Genomic DNA, 24,491 nt, shown 5'->3' on the forward strand with positions numbered 1-24,491 from the left:
TGATGCTTCATTGCCTTTATTCCCCCTCTGCTCCAATCCCCTGTTTGGGCCATCATTGAAGGAAAGAAATGTAAGGCAAAGGTGTTCATGTGAGATCGTGGGGAATGGGAAGGAAAGTTCATTTTACTGTACTGCCAGTTTGGCTTAGAATTGCTGATCGTAATATTGTCCCTTCTAGGATCAACGTGCCTCTGCGGACTCTATGGTAGTGGGTAACTTGAACTTAATTTCACCTGAATTGAGAATGGGACACCTGGCATCTCCATCCTCTGACATGTATGCCTATGGCTGCCTTCTATTCTGGGTACGTTATTGCGTATGAAAATGACGTTAATATCATGAAAATATAGTAGGCATTATAAATAGCAATAAATGTTATGTCCCTTTTCTGTTTAAACCTGTCCTATTGTAATGAATGCTCGTATTTTAAATTGAGTGCAGTGAGCAGCGGGAATGGGAATTTGGTCTGTGAGCAGAAGAATGCATTTTTCAATACAATTTACAGTGTGCCTTGTCTCCCTAAACAGCAGCACTTAATAAAATGAGGTTTTTGTTCTGTATACTGCAGCTTGTCAGTACTATTATATTTCTTATCCTTTCTGTGTAAGCTGCTTTCTCTAGCTTCATCTACAGGTCAGTAGATAGTTGCCTTATTTTCCATCCCTCCTGTGATCTGAATGAAGAATGGGATTGTCAGGTGCTCTTTTTCCTGCAGTAGCACTTGGATGTCCATTCCAGCTGTGTTATCAAGTCAAGGAAGAGAAAATGCCCCATTTTCAGTTAGTTACTGGGTTATGTTAGGTAATATGCTCTGCTGTAACTCATGCTACCTGGTTCCATCCTGGTTTTCTGTTGCTTTACTTCTGTTCCCCTTTGCTTAGGGTTCTGAGGATTCTAAGAACATAAATATGGCAGTTGTAGAGTGTAGCAAGCTGCCAACTCACAGACGCAGTGCCTCCTGCTAGTCAATCTGGGAATTAGCTCATCCAGCTCAGGAGCACCCTTTTCTGGCCGATTTCTTCCCTGCCTTTACCTGGTCTTCTGCAGTCCAGTTTATCGCCTGCATCCCTCCTGGACCACAGTGCCCCTTACCTTGGGGTACTGCCCCCCCCACAGCAATGTCCTCAAAATCTCGGTCTCCCCTCCTCAGGGGAACCCCAACCCCCTATACCCACCTTGCCTCTGGCTACTGCCAGTCATCATCTAGGCCCTTCTCTGAGGGGCAAACTGCAGTCTGTAATGGCCGCTCATCACTGGCAAGGGGGTTGGACCTGCTGCCTTTCTAGCCCCAGCTGCCTCCTTGAAGCCCTAATACCTCCCCTGGCCTTTAGCAAGGCTTCAGCCTGGGGACTCAGCAGGCCAGAGCTCCTCAACTCTGCCTTCCCTTCCCCAGCCCTCTCTGCCTCAGATACCCTGCCTGGTCTCCCAGGCAGCCTGGTCCTCTCTGCTCCCCAGCTGGAGCAAGAGTCTCTAGCAGGCAGCTAGGTCCTTCTTGCTCCACTGCTGGAGCAAAACTCTCATGGTTCCTTACTCGCAGCCTTCTTACCAGGGCCAGCTGTGCCCTGATTGAACTGGCCACACCCGTGGCCAGCTCCCCAGCCAACCTCCCTAAGCTGCTCTCACTCCTTTTATCCCAGGAGCGTGCTAACCACCCCATTACACAGAGATACGTTTGTGCAAAATTCTAATTTAGAGAGGCTCTGTCATAAGGGTCAGTATTATGAATCTGGGAATTTGGAGAAATGCCTAGGAAGCAGGGGTGGAGAACCCAGTGTAGCTGTGCCCAGCAGTCCACCACAGAAGCTCTCTAGAATTTTTAATAAAATTTTTATTCCTATATCTTTCACTGATTTGCTGTTTAATGAGAACCCCAAGATCATTACATGGTGTCAGAAGTGCCTTATGAGAAGGAGACTGTAGTAATTATGAGGCTTACTCTTGTGTTTAAAACAGAAAGGGGAACATGTGGAGCAGCAAACAGAGAAGGACAAAGGCTATTGTATGTATTTTATGAGCACAAAAGTAGCTCTACTAGCTTAAGAAGGGAAGAGTGCCCAAAACAGATGTGTTGCAACCTCCATCCAGTCTGCAGTTGATGGGCAAATTCTTCAGAGATCTGAAAAAAATTCCGACAGAGATTTGAACTGTGCTTAAGCAGCCATAGAGGCAGAGGAAAAAAATTATAAAGTGAAATCATCAGTCTTTTTAGTGATGTTGGTGAGGATGCTTTGGATATTTGTAACAATTTTAAGTTTGAAGAAGATGAAAGCATGAAATTAAATAATATTTTGACTAAATTTGAGGAACATTGCATCCCAAAAAGGAATGAGATCTTTGAGAGAGACAAATTTTTTACATGCATTCAAAAACCTGGTAATATCATACAGCAATATGTGACAGAATTAAGGAGACTCAGTAAGACCTCTGACTTTGATGAGCTGACGGAGTTTCAGGTCAGAGATCAAATAATTTGTGGCATTCAAGACAATGTGTTAAGAGAGACAGAGCTCCGTGAAGTAGATATAACTTTAGGAAAAGGTCTCCAGATATGCAGACTAGTAGAAACTATGAAAATGCAAACCAAAGAACTGAATTCACATTTGCACTCTGTGATAAACTCACTGCTGAGCTCACAAGGATGGAAGCAATGCAAGTAATACAAAAAATTGAAGAGCCAGTGGAATGGGTTAGCTCCCTAGTTATTGTGGAGAAAAATAATGGCAAGCTGCACATATGCTCAAGTCCAAGAGACCTCAATAAAGCTATAAAAAGAGAACATTTCGAACAGGGCTATCCCTAGAGACTGTGATGCCCTACGCAGCCCCACTGCTGAACCGGCCCTGGAGCAGCCAGTGCAGGAAGGCAGCAGGGGTTGGGCCCACCCCCGCACTCACGGGGCAGCCGGAAGTCGAGTGACCCAGCCCCAGCCTGCTCCATTCTGCTCCCTAGGCTCCCAGGTTTGGGGGGAGACGGGGAACCGCCCCCCAGCACTCACCAGTGGCGCTGCTAGGAGCCGGCAGAGCAGAGTGCGCTGGAGCCAGGTTGCTCTGCTTTGCACTACCTGGTGAGTGCAGGGCAGGCCCGACCCCTGCTGCAGTCCCCCAGGATGCATAGCTCAGAGGGTGGGGTTTTGAGGGGAAAGGGACGGAGTGGGGGCTGGACAGGAGCGGGGCAGGGGCTGAGGGGAAGGGGTGGGGCTAGGGCGGAGGCAGCTTTCCTGGGCCCTGCTGTGCGCAGCCCATGAGGGGCCGGCTCAGCCATCCGAGGGATTGGGCTGGCTGCTGGAGCTGGGCGCAGCATGCAGCTGCATAGGACACCAGGAAATTTGGGGCAATTTGGTGCCCCAAATTTCCTGGTGCCCTACACAACTGCGTAGTTTGCGTATGGGTAGGGATGACCCTGATTTCAAACTACCAACTAGATAAGAGGTTATGCTTCAGTTTGCAAGTGCATGATATTGCAATAAATTGGATGCATCCTAGAATTTTGGCAGCTAAAATTAACTGAAGGAAACTCAAAGCTATGCACATTTAATACCCGATTTGGAAGATACAGATTCTTACACTTACTCTTCAGCATAGCTTCAGTGCCAGAAGTGTGCCACAAAACCATACATATGATCTGTGAATGTATTAATGATGTTGACACCTCAGTAGATGGTGCCATCATCTGGGACTCAAAGAGGATGATGATTGTAGACTTCAGGAAGTCTTGGTTGCAACTAGAGCCACTAAATTGAAACTAAATAGGGAGAAATGTGGTTTAGGAGTTGCAGAACTGACTTTCGTTGTAGATATTTTTTCCAATGAAGGTGTAAAACCTGATGATAAGATTTCAACCACTGAAAGGATGCCTCATCCCCAGTCAAAGAAAGATGTCCAGCAGTTCTTGGGAATGATTAATTGTCTTGTAAAATTCATACCTAATCTGTCTACAAAAGCAGCAGCTTTGAGGAAACACCCAGAAAAGCAAGAACGGTATTGGGGTGCACAACAGGAGAAATCTGGGAAGGCTTGAAACAACAGCTAATGCACGAGCTCGTGATGAAGTTCTATGCACCAGGCAGGCTTATTAAAATTTCAGCAGATGCTTCACAGTCTGGGTTAGATGCAGTGATTTTACAGAAACAAGAGGACTATTTGCAATCAGTAGTGTAGGCATCCAAATCACTGACTGATTCACAAACAAGATACGTACAGATTGAGAAGGAGCTTTTAGGAATATTGTTTACCTGTGAAAGAGTCAGTCAATATATTTGTGACTAGACAGTGGTTGTTGAAATGGATTCACCCCTATTAGTATAATTTGACAAACGACTAAATGGCTGTACCCTAAGGCTTTAAAGAATGATGATAAAGCCAAAAAGTATGATTTGGTTGTAGCCTACATGCTTGGTAAATTCTTGTTCACTGCAGATGCACTTTCCAGAGCAGTAACTCCCACTACTAAATCAGAGAGGACCTTGGAGATAGAGATGCAGGCCTATGTAGATTCGGTTTGTAAAGTCAGTTCCCTTAGGTAACAAGAAACTGCAGCAGATAAGAGGGGAAACAGAGAAAGATGAATCACTGGGGATCCTTTAAGAAGTTATCATTATAGGGTGGCTTGAAGCAGGGTGGATTTGATTTAAATCACTAATCAGGAAGACTCGATTTAATCATGGATTTCTACATAAAAGTACATTATTGTTGGTTGTTTTAACCTTAATACATATTCTTCACAACTCAGAGATAGATGTAGGTTTCGTTTTTAGAAGATACACACTATATATTTTTAAGTGATTTATTTTGAAAACTTTTCAGATTAGTTTTACAGCTATAGCAGAAAATGAATGATCGGTTATTTCATTTACCAAAGGTGATTGAAGCAGATATTTATGTAGTCATTGAGAAGTGAACTATCTCCAATTCAACAGGTTAATCATTGATATTTGGAGGATTTTCTTGCCATGCTGTATTAGGAGGAGAACATCACCAGAGAGATATTTTAAATTATTTTATTTAACTAAAACAATAATATTACATATTCTGGATTTTTTTTCCTTCAAAAGCAAACATATCATATTTTAACAAAACAAGCATTTGAATTTTTGAGTTTAGTAAAACATCCAAGTTTTTTAAAATCAGGTTTGTTTTTGTTAAAATTGTTTTTAACTAAAATAATTAAATGAATTTTTTTTAAACAAAAGAAAAATTAAATCAACTATGTCAGCCAGATCAACATGAGAAACTTAAAATATTGGCTTCTGCAGCTAATTCAGTCATCTTCACCTTCATTTTCCTCTTTGTGCATAGTCTGGAAAAGAAAAACAGGCTTTCCTGCTTTTTCAGGTCCCAAACGATTTCTCAATTTGGAATGAATTAGTCCAAAGGAAGAAAATACTCTTTCTACACCGTGGGAAAAAGCTACTGCTGTTTAAAGTGAGATTATCACAGTCTCTGAATCAGAGTGCTTAAATTACTTCCACCAGTTGACTGGTGTGACTTTCCTTAAAACATCATCAGCAGACATATATTTCTTGAATGGTTCACCCATGGCTCTGAAGTTTATTCTAGTTGGCATTATGGAGGGATGATTGCTGGATGTCCATGTCATAGCCAACTCCTCCTCTTCAGCAGTTAAGGTTTGACTCTGGTACTGAGTATTGAGAATATTTGCAAGAAAATGAGCTGGAGATAGTGCTTGTCCCATTGGTTTTTTTAATGCTTGTAATTTAACTCGGTCGTGGCATATTTCTCTTTTTAAGCTCTTGCTCAGTTCCTTCCAATTTTCAACAGCGTCAGTAATAAAACAGCTATTTCCCTGCATTTTGTTCAAGGCTACAGAAATTGGCTTCAGGGTACTCAGCATGTGTTCAATATTTCTCTTAAGCCCAATACTGAAAACTTTGGCTGTGACAGTGCCATCTATTTTTTCACGATTTTGTTCACAAACTGTCATCAGATTAGGCCAATTCTTGATATAGTGTTCAAAACAGTCCTCTACTGAGTTCCATCGCACATCTTGTGGGAGAGTTAGCTTGGTTCCTCCCACTTTTTTCCTTACATCATCTTGTCAACTGTCTGAAATGGGCCATCTTGAGTATCACTACAGAAGTTCTTTTCTTTTTCTCCTGCTGATAAGAGCTCATCTTAATTAGCTTCTTAGAGTTGGTATGGCAACTTCCATGTTCTCTGTATGTATTTATATCTTCTTACTATATGTTCCTCTGATGAAGTGGGCGGTAGCCCACGAAAGCTTATGCTCAAATAAATTTGTTAGTCTCTAAGGTGCCACAAGGACTCCTGTTCTTTTTTCAGACTCTAATGAAAGGCTGATACAGAGAAAATCAGGGAGGCAGATTTTAAAGTCCTAAAAGACTCATGGAGACTTGCTAAAGTGAAAAGGAGGAGTATTTGAGGAAAGTGAATGGTAAAGACTCACTCTAGAGTGATGTGCTGATAACCTCTCCTCTCTAGGTCGTTGCGTTAATGGAAGTGTACTAGATGGTTTATTTAATGTATATGTTATTAGATAGTTGCTAGCTGTGTTTATTTTCTTGATGATTTATTTAGGAAATGACTGGTAAAAATTAAGCAGTCTCCGTGTTTGTAAATGGGATTATTTCTAGTAAAATAAGAAATTCTTAAATCCAAAACTAACAAATGTTTAATCAGCATGACAGCAGCTAGTTGTAATTTATTTACGCAATAGGGCTCGTGTGTTTTCAACAGTTTAAAGCCACATTAAAGATGGTTGAAAAAGAGTTTTCATAGTATACAAGGGCCGGGCATGCGTGGCATAATAAATAGGTTAAAGTATATGGATTCCTGCATAAAGGGAGTAATGTGAATTGTACATACAGAACACACCATTCTTAGAATAAAAAGAATGCAACACAAGCTTTAGGCCAAAATAATTTCAACCCTAAATTCAGTGCTGATGTAAGCAGGTGTTGCCCCTATTTCTCAGTATTCTGGAAAGAGGTTCATTGATGGAGTGGTAATGTCTGCTGTGCCTTTATCCAGCATTGACTGCTAAGCAGTGCCAGTGGCCACTGGAATGCTACTGAAGAACACTTTGGTACTAGAGATGTTTCTTCCTGGTGAACTGTAAATTCTATGTCCTTTCCTTGCATAGCCACTGGGAGTGTGTAGGGGGGAGGGAAATCACCTGGTACTTTTCACAAGGAAAGAAACCCTTCTATTCCTGAACTACTTTAAAATGTTGTTCATAGCTGTAGAAAAATGAGCTAGGGAGTTCCTAGTGGGTGCAGGAGTTAGTGGTGGCTGGCAGGGTGAAGCAAAAAAGTGTGTGTGGGAGGGAAGCAGGGAGCTGAGGAGTGGCACACATTGGAACATGGCTAACAGCTGCAACTGTACCAGTGTGCCTAGAAAGAGGCAGGAAAAAGTGGCCAATATGGGAGGAGGAGGAGGAAAAGTGAATAAAGAGGTGCAGAATTGGCAGGTGAAGGCTGGCTCTACCTAAAGAAAGGTTTGTAATATGATGTGACAATAGCAGCCCTCTGAAATCTCATCAGTTCCATAGATACATGTCTGTTTCCGGCCCAAATTCCAGATTGATTAATACACATGTAATCATATAATTGCCCCCTTCTAATTCAAATTGATATGGTAGCTTCCCTGTACCTCACTGGGTCACAGCTGAGAATGTCAAATTCAGGACAGACTGCTGAGAAATAGGGCAGACTCATTCCAAACTGGTAGTTATTCTATCATTAGATTATACCAAGCCAATAACGAAAGTGAACTTCTGTATCACCACACTGGTCACACCACAAGAGGTCAAAAATGCAGTCTCCTTAGGCATTCCAGCCCTTAGCTCACCATCCAGACACTGGACTTTATGACCAGTGGTTACTGAAAACCAATTTTATCAGATATAGAGTCCTTCCAATCCCAAGGGATCAGCCACATGGCCAGGTCAATATATAACTCAGATCTTACTCAATAATCACATTGATACCAATCCTTTAGTAGCGAAAACTAACGGTTTAATAATATAAAAAAGTGGGAAAAGAAGAGAGTTATTGAATGGTTAAAGGATTATAGACACACAAGTGATTTTCAGTGTTCATAGATCAGGATAACAGCAGTAATGGAATAAACTGCTGGCTTGCAAAAGTCTCTCTGGAATCAGATTGGGGGTCATCGGTCCTTGGTTAAAGCTTCCTTGTTAGAAATCCAATGCAGAGAAATAAAGCAGGAAATGGAGACAAAATGAAGATGTTTAAGGGGTCTTTTATATCCTCTGCCATTTGCATGGAATTTTTACTGTCCCAAACAAAGCCCATAGCCCCTTTTGTGGAAAGTTACTGGCTCAAGATGGATTCCAGGGTAACATGAGCATGTCACATGTTTTGCTGAGTCACAGAGGTTGGCCATTGGCCCCTTGGTGTCTGAGGAATCTTCAGGGAGAGCTGTCTGGAAGGGATGAGTTTCTTCTACAGCCTGTTGTGAGAACTGAGTGTCCTTGATGGGCCATCAACACATGAGTGTAAAGCCTTGATGTAAATCTATTTGAGAGGAGTCACCCAGGAACAAACACATTTGAGATACAAATAGTAGCCAATATTCAGAACTTTAGATATAAAGATGATACGCAGATCTAACCAGGATAATCATATTTAGTAGCTTTGTAACTTTTCCGTTTTCACCTTACATGGCACATTGTACAAGTTTTGTTACAGTTGTGGTTATATCAATTATATAAATGGTCATATTCAATCATACAGCATCACAGGTTGTATTTATTGTTTGGCACAAACTCTTATGCAGTGATACTGTGCAGCATTAAACAGCTGCCACGGTTTTGTCCCAGACTCGGCAGAAAGGATGTAATATCCCTCATTGGTCAGTACTGTAGATTGCTATTTGCCATCAGAGGCAAGGTAAGTCTTTGTTTAGTCAGTATTGTGCACTTTACTCCAAACTTCAAAAGAAATTGTCAGATTGTCAATATTTCCAAGGCTCTTGCAACATGGACCAGCCAATGACTGAGAATTGAGACATTGCCATTCTCAGTTTTGTCCATGAGGTTTTAGAGTTGTGGGCTCAAGCACTGTTCCATACAGTAAAGGCTCATAGGCCTAGTATACATATGTTTCCATCTTGGTCTGAAGATGTTTCTCCTACAAGCCTCCTTTGGGCATAGTTTAGAATTTTTTACAAGGCAGTCATGACAAGAACCTTATTGCTCTTATGGGTAGGATACAGGTGTGACTGAGGAGTGGCAGACAGGGCTGATCATCTTACAATATACTAGTAGGGCTTCTTCTAGTAGTACATCTACAACCAGTTCCTTGACTCTGGAGTGTGAATCTTGTTTTTAAAAGGCTCTGCTCACTTCCCTTGGAGCCTCTGATGGCTTTATCTACTTTTGATACTAAAAATAAATTTTTTAGTGGTTATTATATCTGTATGAATAATGTAGGTGGCCTGAAAGCCCCCTTTTGGGTTTTCCAGTACTGTGAGTCTGTACTTAAGATTTTTGGAGACTTTTCTTCCAAAGCTAGTATTCCCATTTCATTTGGAAAAAGATCTCCTTGACCAGTTTTTACCCCTCTGTAAAACTAGAGGTGAGATATTAGCATGCTTTAGAGATGAGACTCTAATTTTTTTCTCTGAACTATGTACAATCATATTTGAAGTTATGCAGGGATTGTATTTTTAACTTGCAGCTATTTGCTGGAGACCAAGAATTTAAAATTAAGGAAAATGGAACCCCTGAAGTGGATGAACTTAATATGGTATGTGAACTTCCTTATCTGGCAGCTAAGTCAGAGAGACAGAATATAGGCCAGTGCTGTTTAGTTGGTTTTATTAAATGTTTGATTAAAATGCCATGTTTATAAAATGTTTAATTGACATTTGGGCTGTAAGAATTCTCAATAGCATACACAAATGGAATCATTATTGAAAAGGTGGAAGAGGCTGAAGTTCTCTTCATATTTGACCCTGTTCTCCACAAGAAATAAACCACTTGCCTCTAATGTGTTAATCTAGTAAAGCTAGTTTACATGCATACAATTTTACAAGTTTAAGGCAAAACTTTCAAATGTGGATGTCTTAAATTATGTAGCTAAATAAGGATCTGTTTGTTTTTTTTCAGAGGTGCTGAACACCAACATTTGAAAATTTTGGCCTTATTGCTTCCTAACTGCTTTAAGAAGTATGTTCTCATGTTAATGCTGAAGGATTACCCTGTAATTCTAATGGAAATTGCCTAATCTTTTTAAACTGTTCATTGCTGTTACAAACATTTATTCTGTGCCCTTCACATGTAATTTAGGTGTCACTATCAAACACACACTAATTTGTTAATATTAAATTAGTATTTCATTAATATTAGCCATAAACAAGAAATCAACTATTTTATTGGTAATGTCAATTTTAACAAACCGTTACTATCTATTTGAAAAACTGCAGACCAGAATTGAAGAGGTGGTCTATGAAATAGCCTGGCCCTGTTCCATTTAAGGTTTTATGGATCTCCTTCCTTCTGTCCCTCTGTTTTCACTCTTTCCTATGCATTTGTTTCCCCATATACTTGTTTTTACCAAAGTCTTCAACAACCTCCCAGCAAAGTCCTGTGCCTAATTCACAATAGCCTGTTTGCCATTGTCACATCTTTAGTAAAAGTGTAAAAAAAAAAAAATAAAATTCACACTGTATTTATACAATGATTACATGTACAAAAGTGACAGTCATCTAGCAATACAGCGTTTATTACAAATGTGAAACATTAACTGTGGAATAATGACAAAACCCTCATTTGGGCTGAGAAGCCATCCTTTAAACTAACAAGTTTAGCATATTGTGTGAAAGCTGTGCAGATTTATTAAAAGTTAAATGATTAGACTGTTGTGAAAACAATATTGTAAGACAAAAACAAAACTGAATACTTCACATGAAAGTATCAGTTCTGACTGCCCTAGGAGTTAAAAAAACAAAACAAAACCCAAAGTTTACCCAGAACCCTTTGTCCAGTGTATATTTCAGCACATTATTATGTTAGAGGAGACAATCTCTTTGAAATGGGACTTTGCTGAAATACCTAACACCCAATGTCAGGAAGGCTAATATAGCAGGATAAAGAAATCTGTCTGCAGTTTAACACATAGCAGGCATGATTATCCACTATCATGCACCTTGCATAATCACTTGCATCTGTGCAAAAGACTGCCACAGGTATGAGTGGAGAATTCTGTGCAGTCACTTTGCACAGATATAAATGACTATCCAGAGTGCAAAAGGCAGTGGAGAATCATTCCAGCCTCTCTTTAAACCGGTGACATTGTTTAATTCTTAACTACTGAAAAAAATTAACTTCCCCCTTGCTACTTAGGGCATACAGAAAAATCTTAATTCTTCAGGAAAACAGAAATAACAAAATCCTCAGGAGATCAACATCATCATCTGGGTCAACAGTAGCTGTCATATAATTTCCGCTGTACTAAAATACTAATTTTATCAAATGTACTCTGAGTTACGTGCATCCAACTCAAATGAGTGATTCCAGCTTGCCAGACTTTTTCTTCTCTGATCCAGTAGTTTAAATACATTTGGAGATATGAAGAAATGCTTTTTCTACCCAAAAACAATGAAGAATCCTTGTTGGGACTAGTAATGTATAATTTCCTTTTATAGTTTTTAACTGTTCCTTTCATCAGTGAATAAATTAGAATGCACCAGGCTATATTGTTCCAATCAGTATATTATCATTGGTAGTTTGAGATTCATTCTTTCCGTGTTTTGTACATGAAGCATCTGAGTCCAGGGGGCAAGCCATCCATGCTGCTCTTGGATTCCAAGAATTTCAGTAAGAAAACGTGGAGTGCTTGCTCATGTCCATTCCAATGAAGGTGTACACCACGTGCACCGCTGCTGGCAAGTTTTTCCCTCAGTGGTATCCATTGGGTCTGCTCTGGTGCTCCTTGGAGTTGCACCCTCATAGTGCCGGTATATAGCATCCTGTTGAGCCGCTGCCCCGAGTTTCTTCTTATTGCCCATGATAGTCTCTGGAACTTCTGCTTGTCCTTGCATTCACGCAAGTACTCTCCTCAGTGGATTTTGCCTCACTCCCCCCCCCATGTATAGTTAATTATAGTAGCTAGGATTTACAATTTAGTGTTACTTAGTAGTTATTAGATTAGAACCCTGGTAAATATGGTTATCCTGGTACCAGGACATGCCTCGGTCCCTGGGGTTTAAGCCATGTGCATCTTACCATAAGCCCATGTCCATTGGTGATCTCCATTCTAGCTGCCCTAAGTGCTTGGGGGAAGCCCACCCATGGGAGCGCTGTAGGATTTGTAAAGAGTTCAAACCCTGTACCTTAAAGGACAAAGACCAGAGACTTAAATTCCTCATTATGGAGGTGTTTCTCCACACCTTGGAGCTGAGCCAAGCCGTCTTGGCACTGAGCACCTCTACCTCTGAGAGATAGGTAGTGCAGCTTGGCCTCACTGGCACCGAGGAAGAACTCTTCATCCATGTTCTGGGACTTATGGCACTGCCAGGGTTCTCCAGCACAGAAGAGGCTTACGCCTCAAGAGGACGTCCGGAATGACTCCCAGTCACCAGTGCTGAAGAAAAAGCAAAGGAAAACGGACAAAGGGGCGCTCCCCAACTCTGGGGTCCGCCAGTCTCAGGGAAGTCGGCAGAGTGCAACTTGTGCCAGGCCATTTGCACTCAACAGCTGCCAGTTCAGTACCGTTGATTCAAACCCAGGGAAGAGACCCATCAAGTCTGGTACCGTTGGACTCCCCACCGAGTGAGAGCCATCGGAGTACAGCCCCGGCACTTCCATCCATGGCAGAGGCATTCGAGGCAGCAAGGGAGCTATTATCTCTCCCAATACTGCTTTCCCCGACCAAGTGAGATAGAGTACCAGAGATGAGAACCTCTGCGGAGCCGAGGCCCCAACTGCTGTCAAAGGGGAAACTGGTAATAACACAGCATTGATCACCCCCCTCCCACCACCAGTTAATACCACTGCACTCTGGTTGCCAAGAAGCAACTGCTCGCAGTCAGACTCTGAGGCGGAATCTTACACTTTCCATGTGAACTGACAATGGTCCAATAAAAGCAGCAAAGAATCCTGTGGCACCTTATAGACTAACAGACGTTTTGGAGCATGAGCTTTCGTGGGTGTCTCATGCATCTGAGGAAGTGGGTATTCACCCACGAAAGCTCATGCTCCAAAACGTCTGTTAGTCTATAAGGTGCCACAGGATTCTTTGCTGCTTTTAATGGTCCAATGTGAGCTAAAGGTTCCCGCCAGTGGCCTGGCCAGCACAGGAGCAGATGCCTGTGCAATGGCCTTTCTGGAATCCCTAGGTGTTCCCACCAGTCCAGGGGTCACAGATGAGGAGATCATACTCCGTTTTGTCAGAGTGTACAGCCCCTCTGCCATTCCCCTTGGTACAGGAACCACGGCCTGGTACCGAGCCCGATATCAATCTTCAGGACACGTCTCTCTTTTTTCAGAGCAGACTGACTCTAAACTTCATAACTTGGAAGGATTTGAGGGCCATGCTGAAGTCCCTAGAGCTACACACCCTGGCCCCATCGAGGAAACACTTTAAACCCCAAACATTGCCCTATTTCTACCAGCCCCAATTGAGGTAGGATTTCCATAAGAGGTGGGGTAGGAGCTATAAGAGGAGGCCTCCTACTCATTCCTTGTCGGCCCATGGGCCTGATCCTGCCAGACTATTGTTGGGGTCTAAGCAGGCTTTGGGTGACCAGACATCCCATTTTTAGTCTACAAGGTGACACAGGACTCTTTGCCATTTTTAAAGGCACAGTCCCATATTTAAGCCCTCCTGCGGGTGTCCCAATTTTTTTGTAAAAACGGGCAAATTGTCCTGTATTTTTCTGTCTACCCTCCATCATTCTGGTGAGTCCTGCTGCTGGCTGGATCCCTGCTTACCAGTCACTCGCCCACCAGTGGTGAGTGGGGAGTCCAGTGGCTGATGATGGGGGTGGATGTGTAAGGCTGGTGGCGGGACGAAGATGCAGTGTGCAGGGCTGGCCGTTCCTCCTGCCGGTCCATCAGTGCAGCTGCCGCTGCATGCCAGCTCTTGGCGAGCAGGGCCCTGTCTCGTTTCTGGCCAGCGCTGGCTGCTATGCACTGGTGAGCTGCGGTGGCTGGTGACTGTGGGCAGGCACCAGCTGGCAGCCAGTTCCGTGTTGCCTCTGCTGCCCACCGATCAGCCCTTTACAGGCTCCCCTTTTCGCTGTCCTCTCCCTGCTTTGCCCCTTCGCCCGTCCCGCTCCCAACACTGTGTGGAGAACTAGCCCTGGTCAGAGCGCTCAGCTCACCAGCAGCCTGGCCAGCAGGCTCCTTCCTTCCTCTTCTGCCTCTGGCTGGGTCGGTGCCCCGGGAAAGCCCAAGACCCTCCGGCCTGGGGCACTGGCCAGGAGGACCTAGCCCTTCACATGCCAAAGCCCTGCACAGCACTGGCACAGTGAATCCTCTCAGCCCCCTCAGCTAAGGCGAGGAGGGTAAGAGCTATTTCCACCGTGTTCATGCTCCGAGCCTGCAGGCTCCACAGCAGCCCCCAGGGCGGGGCTTAGCATCCTCTTCACCTGATTCCCAGGTTGGGCGGTCTCATGGATGCGTTTCTCCTCCTTTGGAGAGACCATCTCTACTATGTATTCCTCCCCTTTCCTCTCATGTGCAAGGTCCTACTGAAGGTCTGAGGGGAAGGCATGAATCTGGTCCTGATTGCCCCGGCCTAGCCTCACCAGCAGTGGTTTACCACCCTTCTGGACCTTTCGGTGGAAGCACCAGTCAGTCTACCTCTTTCCAGATCTCATCTCCCAGGATCACAGATGTTTACATCATCCGAACCTCGAGTTCCTCCATCTTGTGGCCTGGAAGCTCCATGGCTGAACCCCTTGGAGGCAGCATGCTCAGGTCCAGTTCAAGAGGTTTTTCTAGGGAGCAGAAAACCATCCCCTTGAGTCACATACCTGGTGAAGTGAAAAAGGTTCTCAATCTGGTCAGCACAAAAAAGGTGCAGAAAGAGGTCTTGCCCATGCATTCATCAGTACTGTGTATTCTGGACTACTTGCTACACCTGAAGCAGCAGGGACTATCGGTATCTTCAATTAGAATCCACCTGGCAGTGATCTCGGCTTTTCACCCATGGGTGAACAGCAGGTCTATCTTTGCAAACTCACTCTGGTAGTTGCTTTCATAACATCATAGAATATCAGGCTTGGAAGGGACCTCAGGAGATCATCTAGTCCAACCCCCTGCTCAAAGCAGGACCAATCCCCTGACAGATTTTTGCCCCAGATCCCTAAATGGCCTCCTCAAGGACTGAACTCACAACTCTGGGTTTAGCAGGCTAATGCTCAAACCACTGAGCTATACCTCCCCCCCTATCAAGGGGCTGCATAGGTTGTACCCATAGGTGAGACAGCTGATCCTGCCCTGGGATCTTAACCTGATGTTAAGACTCAGTGATCCCCCCATTGGAGCCCTTGGTAGCCATCACTTAGACCAGAAGATTCTCAGAGATCAGGGCTCTTACTTCAGATCCTCCATACGTGGTCTTCAAGGATAAGTTCCAAATGCGCCCTCACCCAGCCTTTCTTATAAAGATGGTGGTGCAGTTCCACAACAATCAGGACATTTTTTTTCCCAGTCTTCTAGTGAAAGCCGCATGCCAACAGCCAGGAACAGAGGCTCCATTCATTGGATGTCAGGTGGCACTTGCCTTTTACGTGGAAAGGGCTAAATCATTTAGGAAACTACTCAAATCTTTCATGGCAGAGGCAGACGGGATGAAAGGCCTCCCAGTCTCAGCTGAGAGAATTTAATCGTGGATCACTTCTTGTATCTGTGTGTGCTGCGTCCTGCTGAAAGTCTCTGCTCTCGTCCTGATAACACATTCCACAAAGGCCCAAGCATCTTCAGCTACATTCGTGGCACAGGTTCCCGTCCAAGGTATCTCTAGAGCAACAATATGGTCTTTAGTCTGCACTTTTGCAGCTTACTATGCCTTCACTCAGCAAGCCAGAGATGATACTGGATTTGGCAGAGCAGTGCTACAGTCGGCTTGTTGTTGAACTCTGAACCTTCCTCCTACATCTGCTTGGGAGTCACTTACATTGGAATGGACATGAGAAGCACTCAAAGAAGAAAACCCCCCACCCTCCTACTCCTCTGCCATAGTTGGCTGGCAGGAAAGAACTGATGGGGCAGCCGGACTCTATATACTGATGCTATGAGGGTACGACTCTAGGTGGCACCATTGCCGACTCGACGGATACCACTGAGGGAAAAACTCTCTGGTAGCAGTGGAGATGGCGCGCACATACCTACATTGGAATAGACAGGAGCAGCACATCTTGAAGAACAACAGTTATGGAAGGTTAGTATTTGTTTTTAAACAAATTTCTCGTATGTCGGTTGATTCTTTCTGGGAGCCTCTCTCAGTCCTCTGGTTGTTAATCCTTGCCCCAGTTCTCTGGAAAATCCATTTTGGTTTTAAGGGCTTATCTATAATCAGTTTATTCAGAATAGTCTCATATGCCCATCCACAGACTCATGAAGGATTCATACTTTCCTTACAATCACAATCTCACCCCAAAGGAGTGAAATCACTTCTTATCTTACCATAAAAAAAATGTCATTGGTGAATGTTCTTAGCTGGCCATAAGAGGGAAGCAGAAGCTAGAGATGAGATACTATATAGATACTTCTTTGACAAAACTTGACCTCAACTGATATCCTTCCGCTGACAGAATATCCATCACTGGGTCCTCCACCTCTACCACCTTCTCCGCTTGCAAGTTCATATTGTGGGCCACCTTGCGCAGGAAGTCCTGGTGGGCATGGAGGTCTATGAGAGGGGGACCCGAGACTGCAGTGCCTGCCACTGCCTCATCAGGTGAGGAGGAGGAGGCCACAGAGGGGAGAGGGTTTTCTAGGGCCTCTTGCTGAACTAAGCCTAGCTATCCTGTGCCAGCGACCTCAGGGCCTGGAGCAGGAACTGGTGTTGGAGGAGGTTGTGTAGTGGAAAGAGGAGCCACCACAGTCTCCATGCCTCCTGGGGTGGGCCAAGTGACTGTAGCCTTTGGCATTCGTGGCTCAGACGGAGCTGAGCGAGAAGCCCCAGACGGAGCACCCTGGGCTTGGTGGTATGCCCAGGGTGTCCAGAACGGCCATTGGGTGGGCCCTTGAGCAGGACCCTGCTCCTGCACATGGCTATGGTCCACACAGAGGCAGTCTGAGAAGCGCAACCCTGCCTCCGATCCCGAAGAATGGGAAGGCCACAGAGGTGCCGAGTGGATCTGCGCTGTGTCACACCGATGGAGTGATGGTGAACGGTGCTGCGACACTGGGGAGTGGTACTGGGACCTGGAACGGTGCCTGGATATGGAACTGGGTCTAGCTGATGAGTGGTGTCAAGAGCGGTGTTGGGTCCGGGATCTGCTCTTTGACAGTGACTGTGGGAAGAGTGGTGCCGCAACCGGGACCAGTGCCACGAGTACAGCCGGCTCTGCGAAGGAGAGAGATGCCGGGACTACGAGCGGGAGTGGTACCAAGAACGAGATTGGTGCCGTGGCTCGACCGACGGTGCTGACGGGTAGATCAGGGTTGGCTTGCCTTGGGATGGAGCTGCACGTGCAGGTACCGCATGAGGTTGAGGGGATGCCGATGCCATCATGGCAATAAGGTTCCTCACAACCGCAAAGGTATCCAGAGTGGACAGCACCTGGACCTCGATCACACTGTACCGGGGAGTCCGGGGGCACCGGACTCAACGGCTCTCCTCCCGGGGCCGGAGTCAATGGTGCCAAGCTTGTAGACTGTGCCCCTAGGCGCTCCCTTGCGGGACGTGCCTCCAGAGGTGGTTCCAAGGAGGCTTGCCTCTGTGGAGGTGGGTCAGCCTTTTCTGGCTTCTGGTGCCACTTCTGGCCAGGAGAGTGGGAGCGGTGCTGGGTCGATGATGCTGGCTGCTGTCCTAGGGAGCGTCGTTGCTGCAGGTCTCAGTCAGAGTCCAACTGCAGTGCCGGGATGCTGCGCACCGAGGTGCTCGGTACTGGATCTTGGGGCACCACAGGAGGTTGAGAGCTAAGAGCCGCCTCTATAAGGAGCTGTTTGAGATGAAAGTCCTACTCGGTCCAGGGACGAAAGCCCTTGCGGATACTGTACTTGTCTGCTTGATGAGACTCCCCCAGACACTTTAGGCAAGAGTTGTGAGGGTCGCCGATTGGCATGGGCTTTGAACAGGGACCTCAGGGCTTGAATCCTGGAGCTTTGGGCATGAGCCCAATAGAAAATTGGGAAGGAGGGGAAAACCCCCCAACCCACTAATACTAACTAACTGCAACTGTAACTATGAATTACTATAAACTATCAACTATAAACTATTATAAACTCAAAACTGTAAGTGCTAGGGACAGTGCAGACCAGTGAAGCAGAACTTCACGGTTCCAATGACTGTCATGGGTGGTAAGAAGGAACTGAGGAGGTGCTGGGTTGGCTGGGGTATATGTTGAGAGCCATGAAGGCACTACTCCACGGGGCTCCACAGCCAACCCACCGGGTGTGGCTAGGGTAAAATTTATCCGATGGTCGTGCACGCGACGCGCGCACACCTAAATTGGAATGGATCTGAGCAACACATCTCGAAGAACAACAGTTATAAAGGTGAGTAACCATTTTATATAGTTCAGCTTCCAGTTTTATAAGCACTAAAAACTTTTAATAAAGTATAGGCAAGCAAGTTAGAAAAAATATTAAAACTGTAAACAAAATGCTTAGTGCGTCTGAAGAGTGTCTAAATCAATATCTGTTTGGGATTAATGTTTAGTTCCCTTGATACCAGGAGTATATTCCAGGAGTATATTCTTCTTCAGATGGCCCTACAGATTCTCACTAATGGGTAGTGTGCCACCTTGTTGTAGAGCCCTCTTATAGCAGTGTCAGCGTCCCAATATACTGAGGGCAAGGCTGTAAATGGGGACGAGGTTTAGGGTTAGCTGATAAGGAAGATACGTCAGGAAAAAGCAAAGATAATACTTCTTGCCCTGGCTTGGCTATGTGAGCGGTGGTTGACTGATCTTCTTCAGCTATACATTGGAGGCTTCATATGCCTCCCTCTGTCTCCAGACCTCCTGTTCCAGGAGTGGGCAGGGTTTTTCACCGAGACCCACAGTCCCTTCACTTCATTGTGTGGGCAATTGGACTTTGACTCTGTCTGCTCTTGAGCAGTCATGTTCCCCATCTGTACAGAACATACTAGTTAATGCTGGAAAATGATCCACTGGAAACTGTTACTGCTTAAAGTGGCCCAGGTTTCAGATATGGATGTAGAAGTCGTCTGATGATTCTATATTGGCTTCCATTCCTTGTGTCCTGGAGTACTTACTGTACTAAGAAAATCAAGGGTTGTCTAACCCATCATTAAAGGTCTATTGGCAGCCATGTCCCCATATTATGTTTTAGTTGATGATAGATCATTGTTTGTTCATGCTTCAGTTAAAAAGTTTATGAAAGGTTTATCAAATGTTTATCCTCTTGTTAGAGAGAGACCCTGTCCTTTCTTGGAACCTCAGTTTGGTTTTGATCACATTGGTAAAATCTCTGTTTGAACCATTGGCTAAGTGTTCATTTTATCATTTATATATCAAAATGGCCTTTGTTATAGCCATTATGTCAGCTGATCCATGTTTTACTACTTTTCCTGAGGATAAAGTAGTCCTTAGACTTGATCCTCAGTTCTTATGGAAGGTGGTGTCTGATTTTCATATTAATCCACCCCCTTCAGAGCCTCCCCCTCAGTGTGTTGGGAGGGGCGGGGTACAAAAGTGCTCTAGCTCAGTGTTTCTCAATGATTGGTCCATGGCAACCTCTTTGCTGGTCCCTGAGATTTCCCTGACACAGTTTAGGAAGGCAGCAAGCTGCTCCCTGGTATCAAAAAGGTTGAGAAACACTGCTTTAGCTGCTAGAAAAGGGTTCTACTGCAAGACACCACAAGGTGGTAAGTACCCATGAGTGTGAATATGCAGAGCCATCTCAAAGAACTCTGGTTACAGGTAAGTAACCTTCATTTCCAATTCAAAATGATCATGTGTTGTGAATTTCAAATATCCAAACATAATTTGCCAAGCTATTAAATAGTTAATCTTCAAATCACCCTTTAATATTATTTTTTTCACTCTACAAAAACAGTTTCATAGTCATGCAGCACATTGAAAAACAAATAAATGTATAAATGCACTTATACTTTTCACTTCTGTAGAGACTTTCATGCAAGGATTTCAAGTGCTTTGTAAACATTATTTAACCTCGCGCACCTTTGAGGTCAGCAACTGTTATGCCCATTTGATAAGTAAGACAGAGAGGTTAATTCTCTCATCTCACCCTGCTAGTCAGTGGAAGAGGTGGGAATTGAATCCAAGATCCTTGGTTTAGTCCCCTTGTCTGACCACTGGCATGCGCTCCTATCTGTCACAGCAACTGTGAAGCAGATCCAACAGAAAAAGAAGTCCTCTGTACTAGGTGGGGGGAAATGAGAGAGGCAAGTGTTTCAGTATTCTCTCCTTTATAAAAGCTAGCTAAAGATGGTGCTAACTGGGGGAGAATGCCAAACACTAGCCTTTGTAGAAGTGGTTCTCTTTTACAGTGTGCCTGAACGTTTTCGGAATCTAGTTCTCAAATCAGTTAACAGGGATCTGTGTTTATTAGAACTCTTGCTCAAACCGTGAACTGTGTTCTATTCCTCAGCAACTTATTGGTTTTTTTCATTTTCCAGCACTTTTAATGTGTTAAGCTTTTGGACTGTAGAGTCCAAATATTAAGTTGTAAATGAAAGGCTGATGATAAATTTAGCCACTGTTGGTTTACTTTCCATTTTTTCTTTATCTGTCAGAGTTGGGACTAACAAGTGGAAAAGTAAATCTTGAGCCTGACAAAAATTACAGTAACTAAAATGAATGTAGTGGAGGACACAAGGCAGTTTTAATTGACCTTTTAAATGTCCTACTGGTGTTCAGGATTTCCCCAATGCTGGCAAATAAAAACAGTTGATATCATCCATTTATAATGGCTGTGGAAACTGGCACTGTGGACCATGACATGTTATTGAAGATATTGCCCGAGTGTGAGATCCATGAGCGTTAAAAGTTCAACATTACCATCTCCGTTCAATGTGCTCAGTATTGGAATTCTATTAGGTCATCACTTCTTTTTTGCATGTGTAGTATTTCTGGGCTCCAAGTACTTGGAAGAAGCATTGAGGAAGTATTTGACTTGTTAATGGGCATTTATGGAGTTGGAGGCCTGCATGTTTCTCCTGCTAAGTAAAACTCTTTTCACTCGCTTTTCCCTCCTTCTTCCCTTTTGTTTTCTTTTAGGATGATAAGGTTAAATCTCTACTCTTGAATCTCATCTGCAGTAACAGAATGACAGCTGAGCAAGTGCTGAATGATGACTGTTTCTTGTTGCCTGATGTGATCCCAGCTCCACCACAGAATGAACCTGGTGAAAAACTTGAATGTGAAAAGGCAGAGGAGAAAGGCGAGGTCATAATCAATTCTGACAAGAAGATAGATGATGAGGAGGAGATGGACCCTTCTCAGTAGGCCAGAGGACTTGCCAGCCATTTGCTTCAGTTATTTTTATTTTGAGTTCTAAAAGAAAAAAAAAAGAAAAAGTTACAAGGGATCTGAAAGTAGTTGTCCTACGCTCAAATATTCAAAATATAAAAGGATTTGGTAAGCCTAACCATTTTTGTGTAATTACAGGTGTGGTCCCTTCGTTGGGATTTCTTTTAAAAAAGTATGTTTCTGCATAACTGTTTGAAGTTAAGAGCATGATGATGCTAATTAAGGCAGTAGCAAGAAGAAATGCACTTAAGTTTATCAATGCTTTGCTTTTTCATTTGACCATTCTGAGGACCTTTTGAGGAGATGTTATCTACTGGTGGTAGAGCTGTTAGCCAGATACCAGGAGATCAGACATGTGGCATCATGACTCCTTTTTATGCCCGCTATCCTCTTCCTCTCACCCCAGCTCTTGCTCTGTTCCCTTCCAAGATGTTTCTGTTAAAATAGATGACTGCTGCTCTTACTGAGTGGCCAGTGATGTGTTTTGTCAGATAGCCAGGCAGGTATTCCAACAGCAGCTGCCTCCAAGACAAAAACCACCCGTGGTGCTTTGAGAACTGGTCAGCAGAATGTACTAAGTGAAGAGAGCTAACAAGCCTATTTTCCCTCCCCAGAGTCCAAGCAAGGTATGTTTGAGCCCTTCTGACTTAGTTGGCAAAAGGCCAAGGATATTGTGTCTGTCTCATCTTTGCAGTGCTGCCTCCATGCCACCTGTCTGGCCAAATAAAATACCAGGCCTTGTTATCGCAAGAAAATCTTGCTTGTCTGTTTATAAAAGCGTGTGTGTGTGTGTGGGGTGGTTTTTTATAAGAAATCATTTAGTATCTTCCAGGTTTTGATCTCTGACAAACATAAATAAGATTTCTGAATGTTTGTCTAAATATATTTTGAAGACTGCAGATTTTCATCCTGCAGGGAGGATACAGTTGTTTGAATGAACAAAAGAATAAAAACTCAAAGTATTATGCAAAATTTGGAACAAGTCTATTTATAACTACTTGGGTGCAAGAAGTCGCTCCTGACTTGCATGTTTATTGAAGCCACTGTTGAGTCACTCTTTCATTCAGTAGCATATTTGGAGACCGAAATGGGAAGGAGGGAGCAGCAATGGAAAAGAAAAGGAACCAGAGACATAATTCCTGTAAGAATATATCTGGCCACAGGGTGTTGCTCTTGACTGGTAATATTTCTCTTGGACAGCGTTTTAGCCGGAGACTAGTGTGTGTAGGGGAACTTTTAACAGAATTGCTGTTATAGGCCATTACCATTTGAAGAACGTACAGTGTTGTGTTTTTTGTTTTGAGGAAAGACTTGGAAGTTTCATACAGTGATACAGTCAATGCTGGACTTAAGATGCAGTCTTGGAATTGCTTCTGTAACGTTAATGTTTTGCTGGAGGTGGTATTTCAGCTTTAAATGATATTTGATTTGTTTTTTGGACTTTGTTTTGTTATAGAATATTTTATTAAAATGTCTTATTTTTCTGATTAGAGGACACTGATTTTCAGATATTTGTATCTATAATAAAAATCAGTGATAGCAAAATCTTTGTAAAGTGGTTTTGGTTTTAAAATTATTTAAAGTTGACAAATTGATTACAAAAAAGTCACAGATGCATAGTATATTAAAATGTGCATTATCATTAGAGTAAAAAACAATAAAATATACAACATTTTAAAATCAGTACTTTCATATTGTTTAGTAAAGCTTTAATTATTTAAGGGATGTGTTTTAAATAAAATAAGCAATAAGCATCATCTAGAGAGCTAACCTAATATTTGACTTTTACTTTAGATACTGCGTTGAAGGTTCAGGTTGGGGAGGTATAGTATACACAAGTCCCCCCACCATGCTTTCCTGTGCCCTAGAATCTAAACTGTAATCTTGTTATTGCTTATACTATGGTTCACCTAGGAGCCCCAATCATGAAGAAGGACCCCGTTGGGTGATGTGCTGTACAAACATGAACCGAAAGATGGTCTGTTCCTCAAAGAACTTACAATCTAAAGCTTGCATCTTGAATAAAAAAAATTCTAGCCCTTGTTGTGAAGAAAACCTTTAAAATATGAACCAAATGTAGCCAATGTAATGATGCTGGAGTTTGCAGAGAGCCTGAAACAATAGCTCTGAAAAAAGGGAATCAGTTCTTGTTTGTTTTAATGAAAGTTAGCACCAATGCCTAATGATAATTTAAATGTCATTAACTAGTTCACTAATGAACGAAGCATGTAAGAGAGTAGAGGAAGGATGGTGTTATCAATCTACTGTGCATAACATCTCATTTTGGCACCATGAGGAGTGGTACTTGTAAGAATATCACTACTTATTGTGGAAGCTGTTGTTGGGTCTGCATCCCACTGATGTGGAGTCTGAGCATATTCTAAATGTGACTTGTTCTATTTAAACACATACACCAATCCTGGGACAGGATGCTGTAATCTTTTCTTCCAGAAATCTCAACCTGTCACGAGTGCTCTGTTCTCAGAAAGCAGTTCTGCCTCAAGAATTGACTTCCATGAGACCTAGGCAGAGAGCAAAGACTTCTGCTGCTTGCTCAGTGCCTCTGCAAAGAACCTTGCATAATAAAAAGTAGTACATAGCATGTCTTCCCAAGACTGAACATTTGCTTGCACATTAAGAAGAACTTGGAAGACTGTGTAACAGCACCACCTAATTACACCTGCCTTAACATTTTTACCCAATCAAGAAAAAGCTATGCCTAATAAGCTCACTGGTGTGCATAATCATATTAGAACTTTTTCACAATCTAGTGGGAGTGGAATCTCATTTTTGTCATCTTGGCTAAGTGGAACTTAGTTTATAGGACAATATTATTGCTCTTGTTTTGTCTTTTTG

General features: G+C 43.4%; 1 protein-coding gene across 1 annotated transcript in view; it reads left to right on the plus strand.

Moving 5' to 3' along the window:
* The window catches only part of STK31 (serine/threonine kinase 31), a 104,184-nt gene extending 81,035 nt beyond the window's left edge, over positions 1 to 23,149 (plus strand). The window contains 3 exon segments of the mRNA XM_030550784.1: positions 179 to 304; positions 9,680 to 9,748; positions 21,384 to 23,149. Of these exon segments, the coding sequence (XP_030406644.1) occupies positions 179 to 304; positions 9,680 to 9,748; positions 21,384 to 21,611 (423 nt within the window). The 3' untranslated portion in view covers positions 21,612 to 23,149.
* Positions 23,150 to 24,491: the final 1,342 nt, after the last annotated feature.

The sequence above is a fragment of the Gopherus evgoodei genome, chromosome 2 (genome assembly GCF_007399415.2).
Source record: "Gopherus evgoodei ecotype Sinaloan lineage chromosome 2, rGopEvg1_v1.p, whole genome shotgun sequence".
NCBI classification, from domain to species: domain Eukaryota; kingdom Metazoa; phylum Chordata; order Testudines; family Testudinidae; genus Gopherus; species Gopherus evgoodei.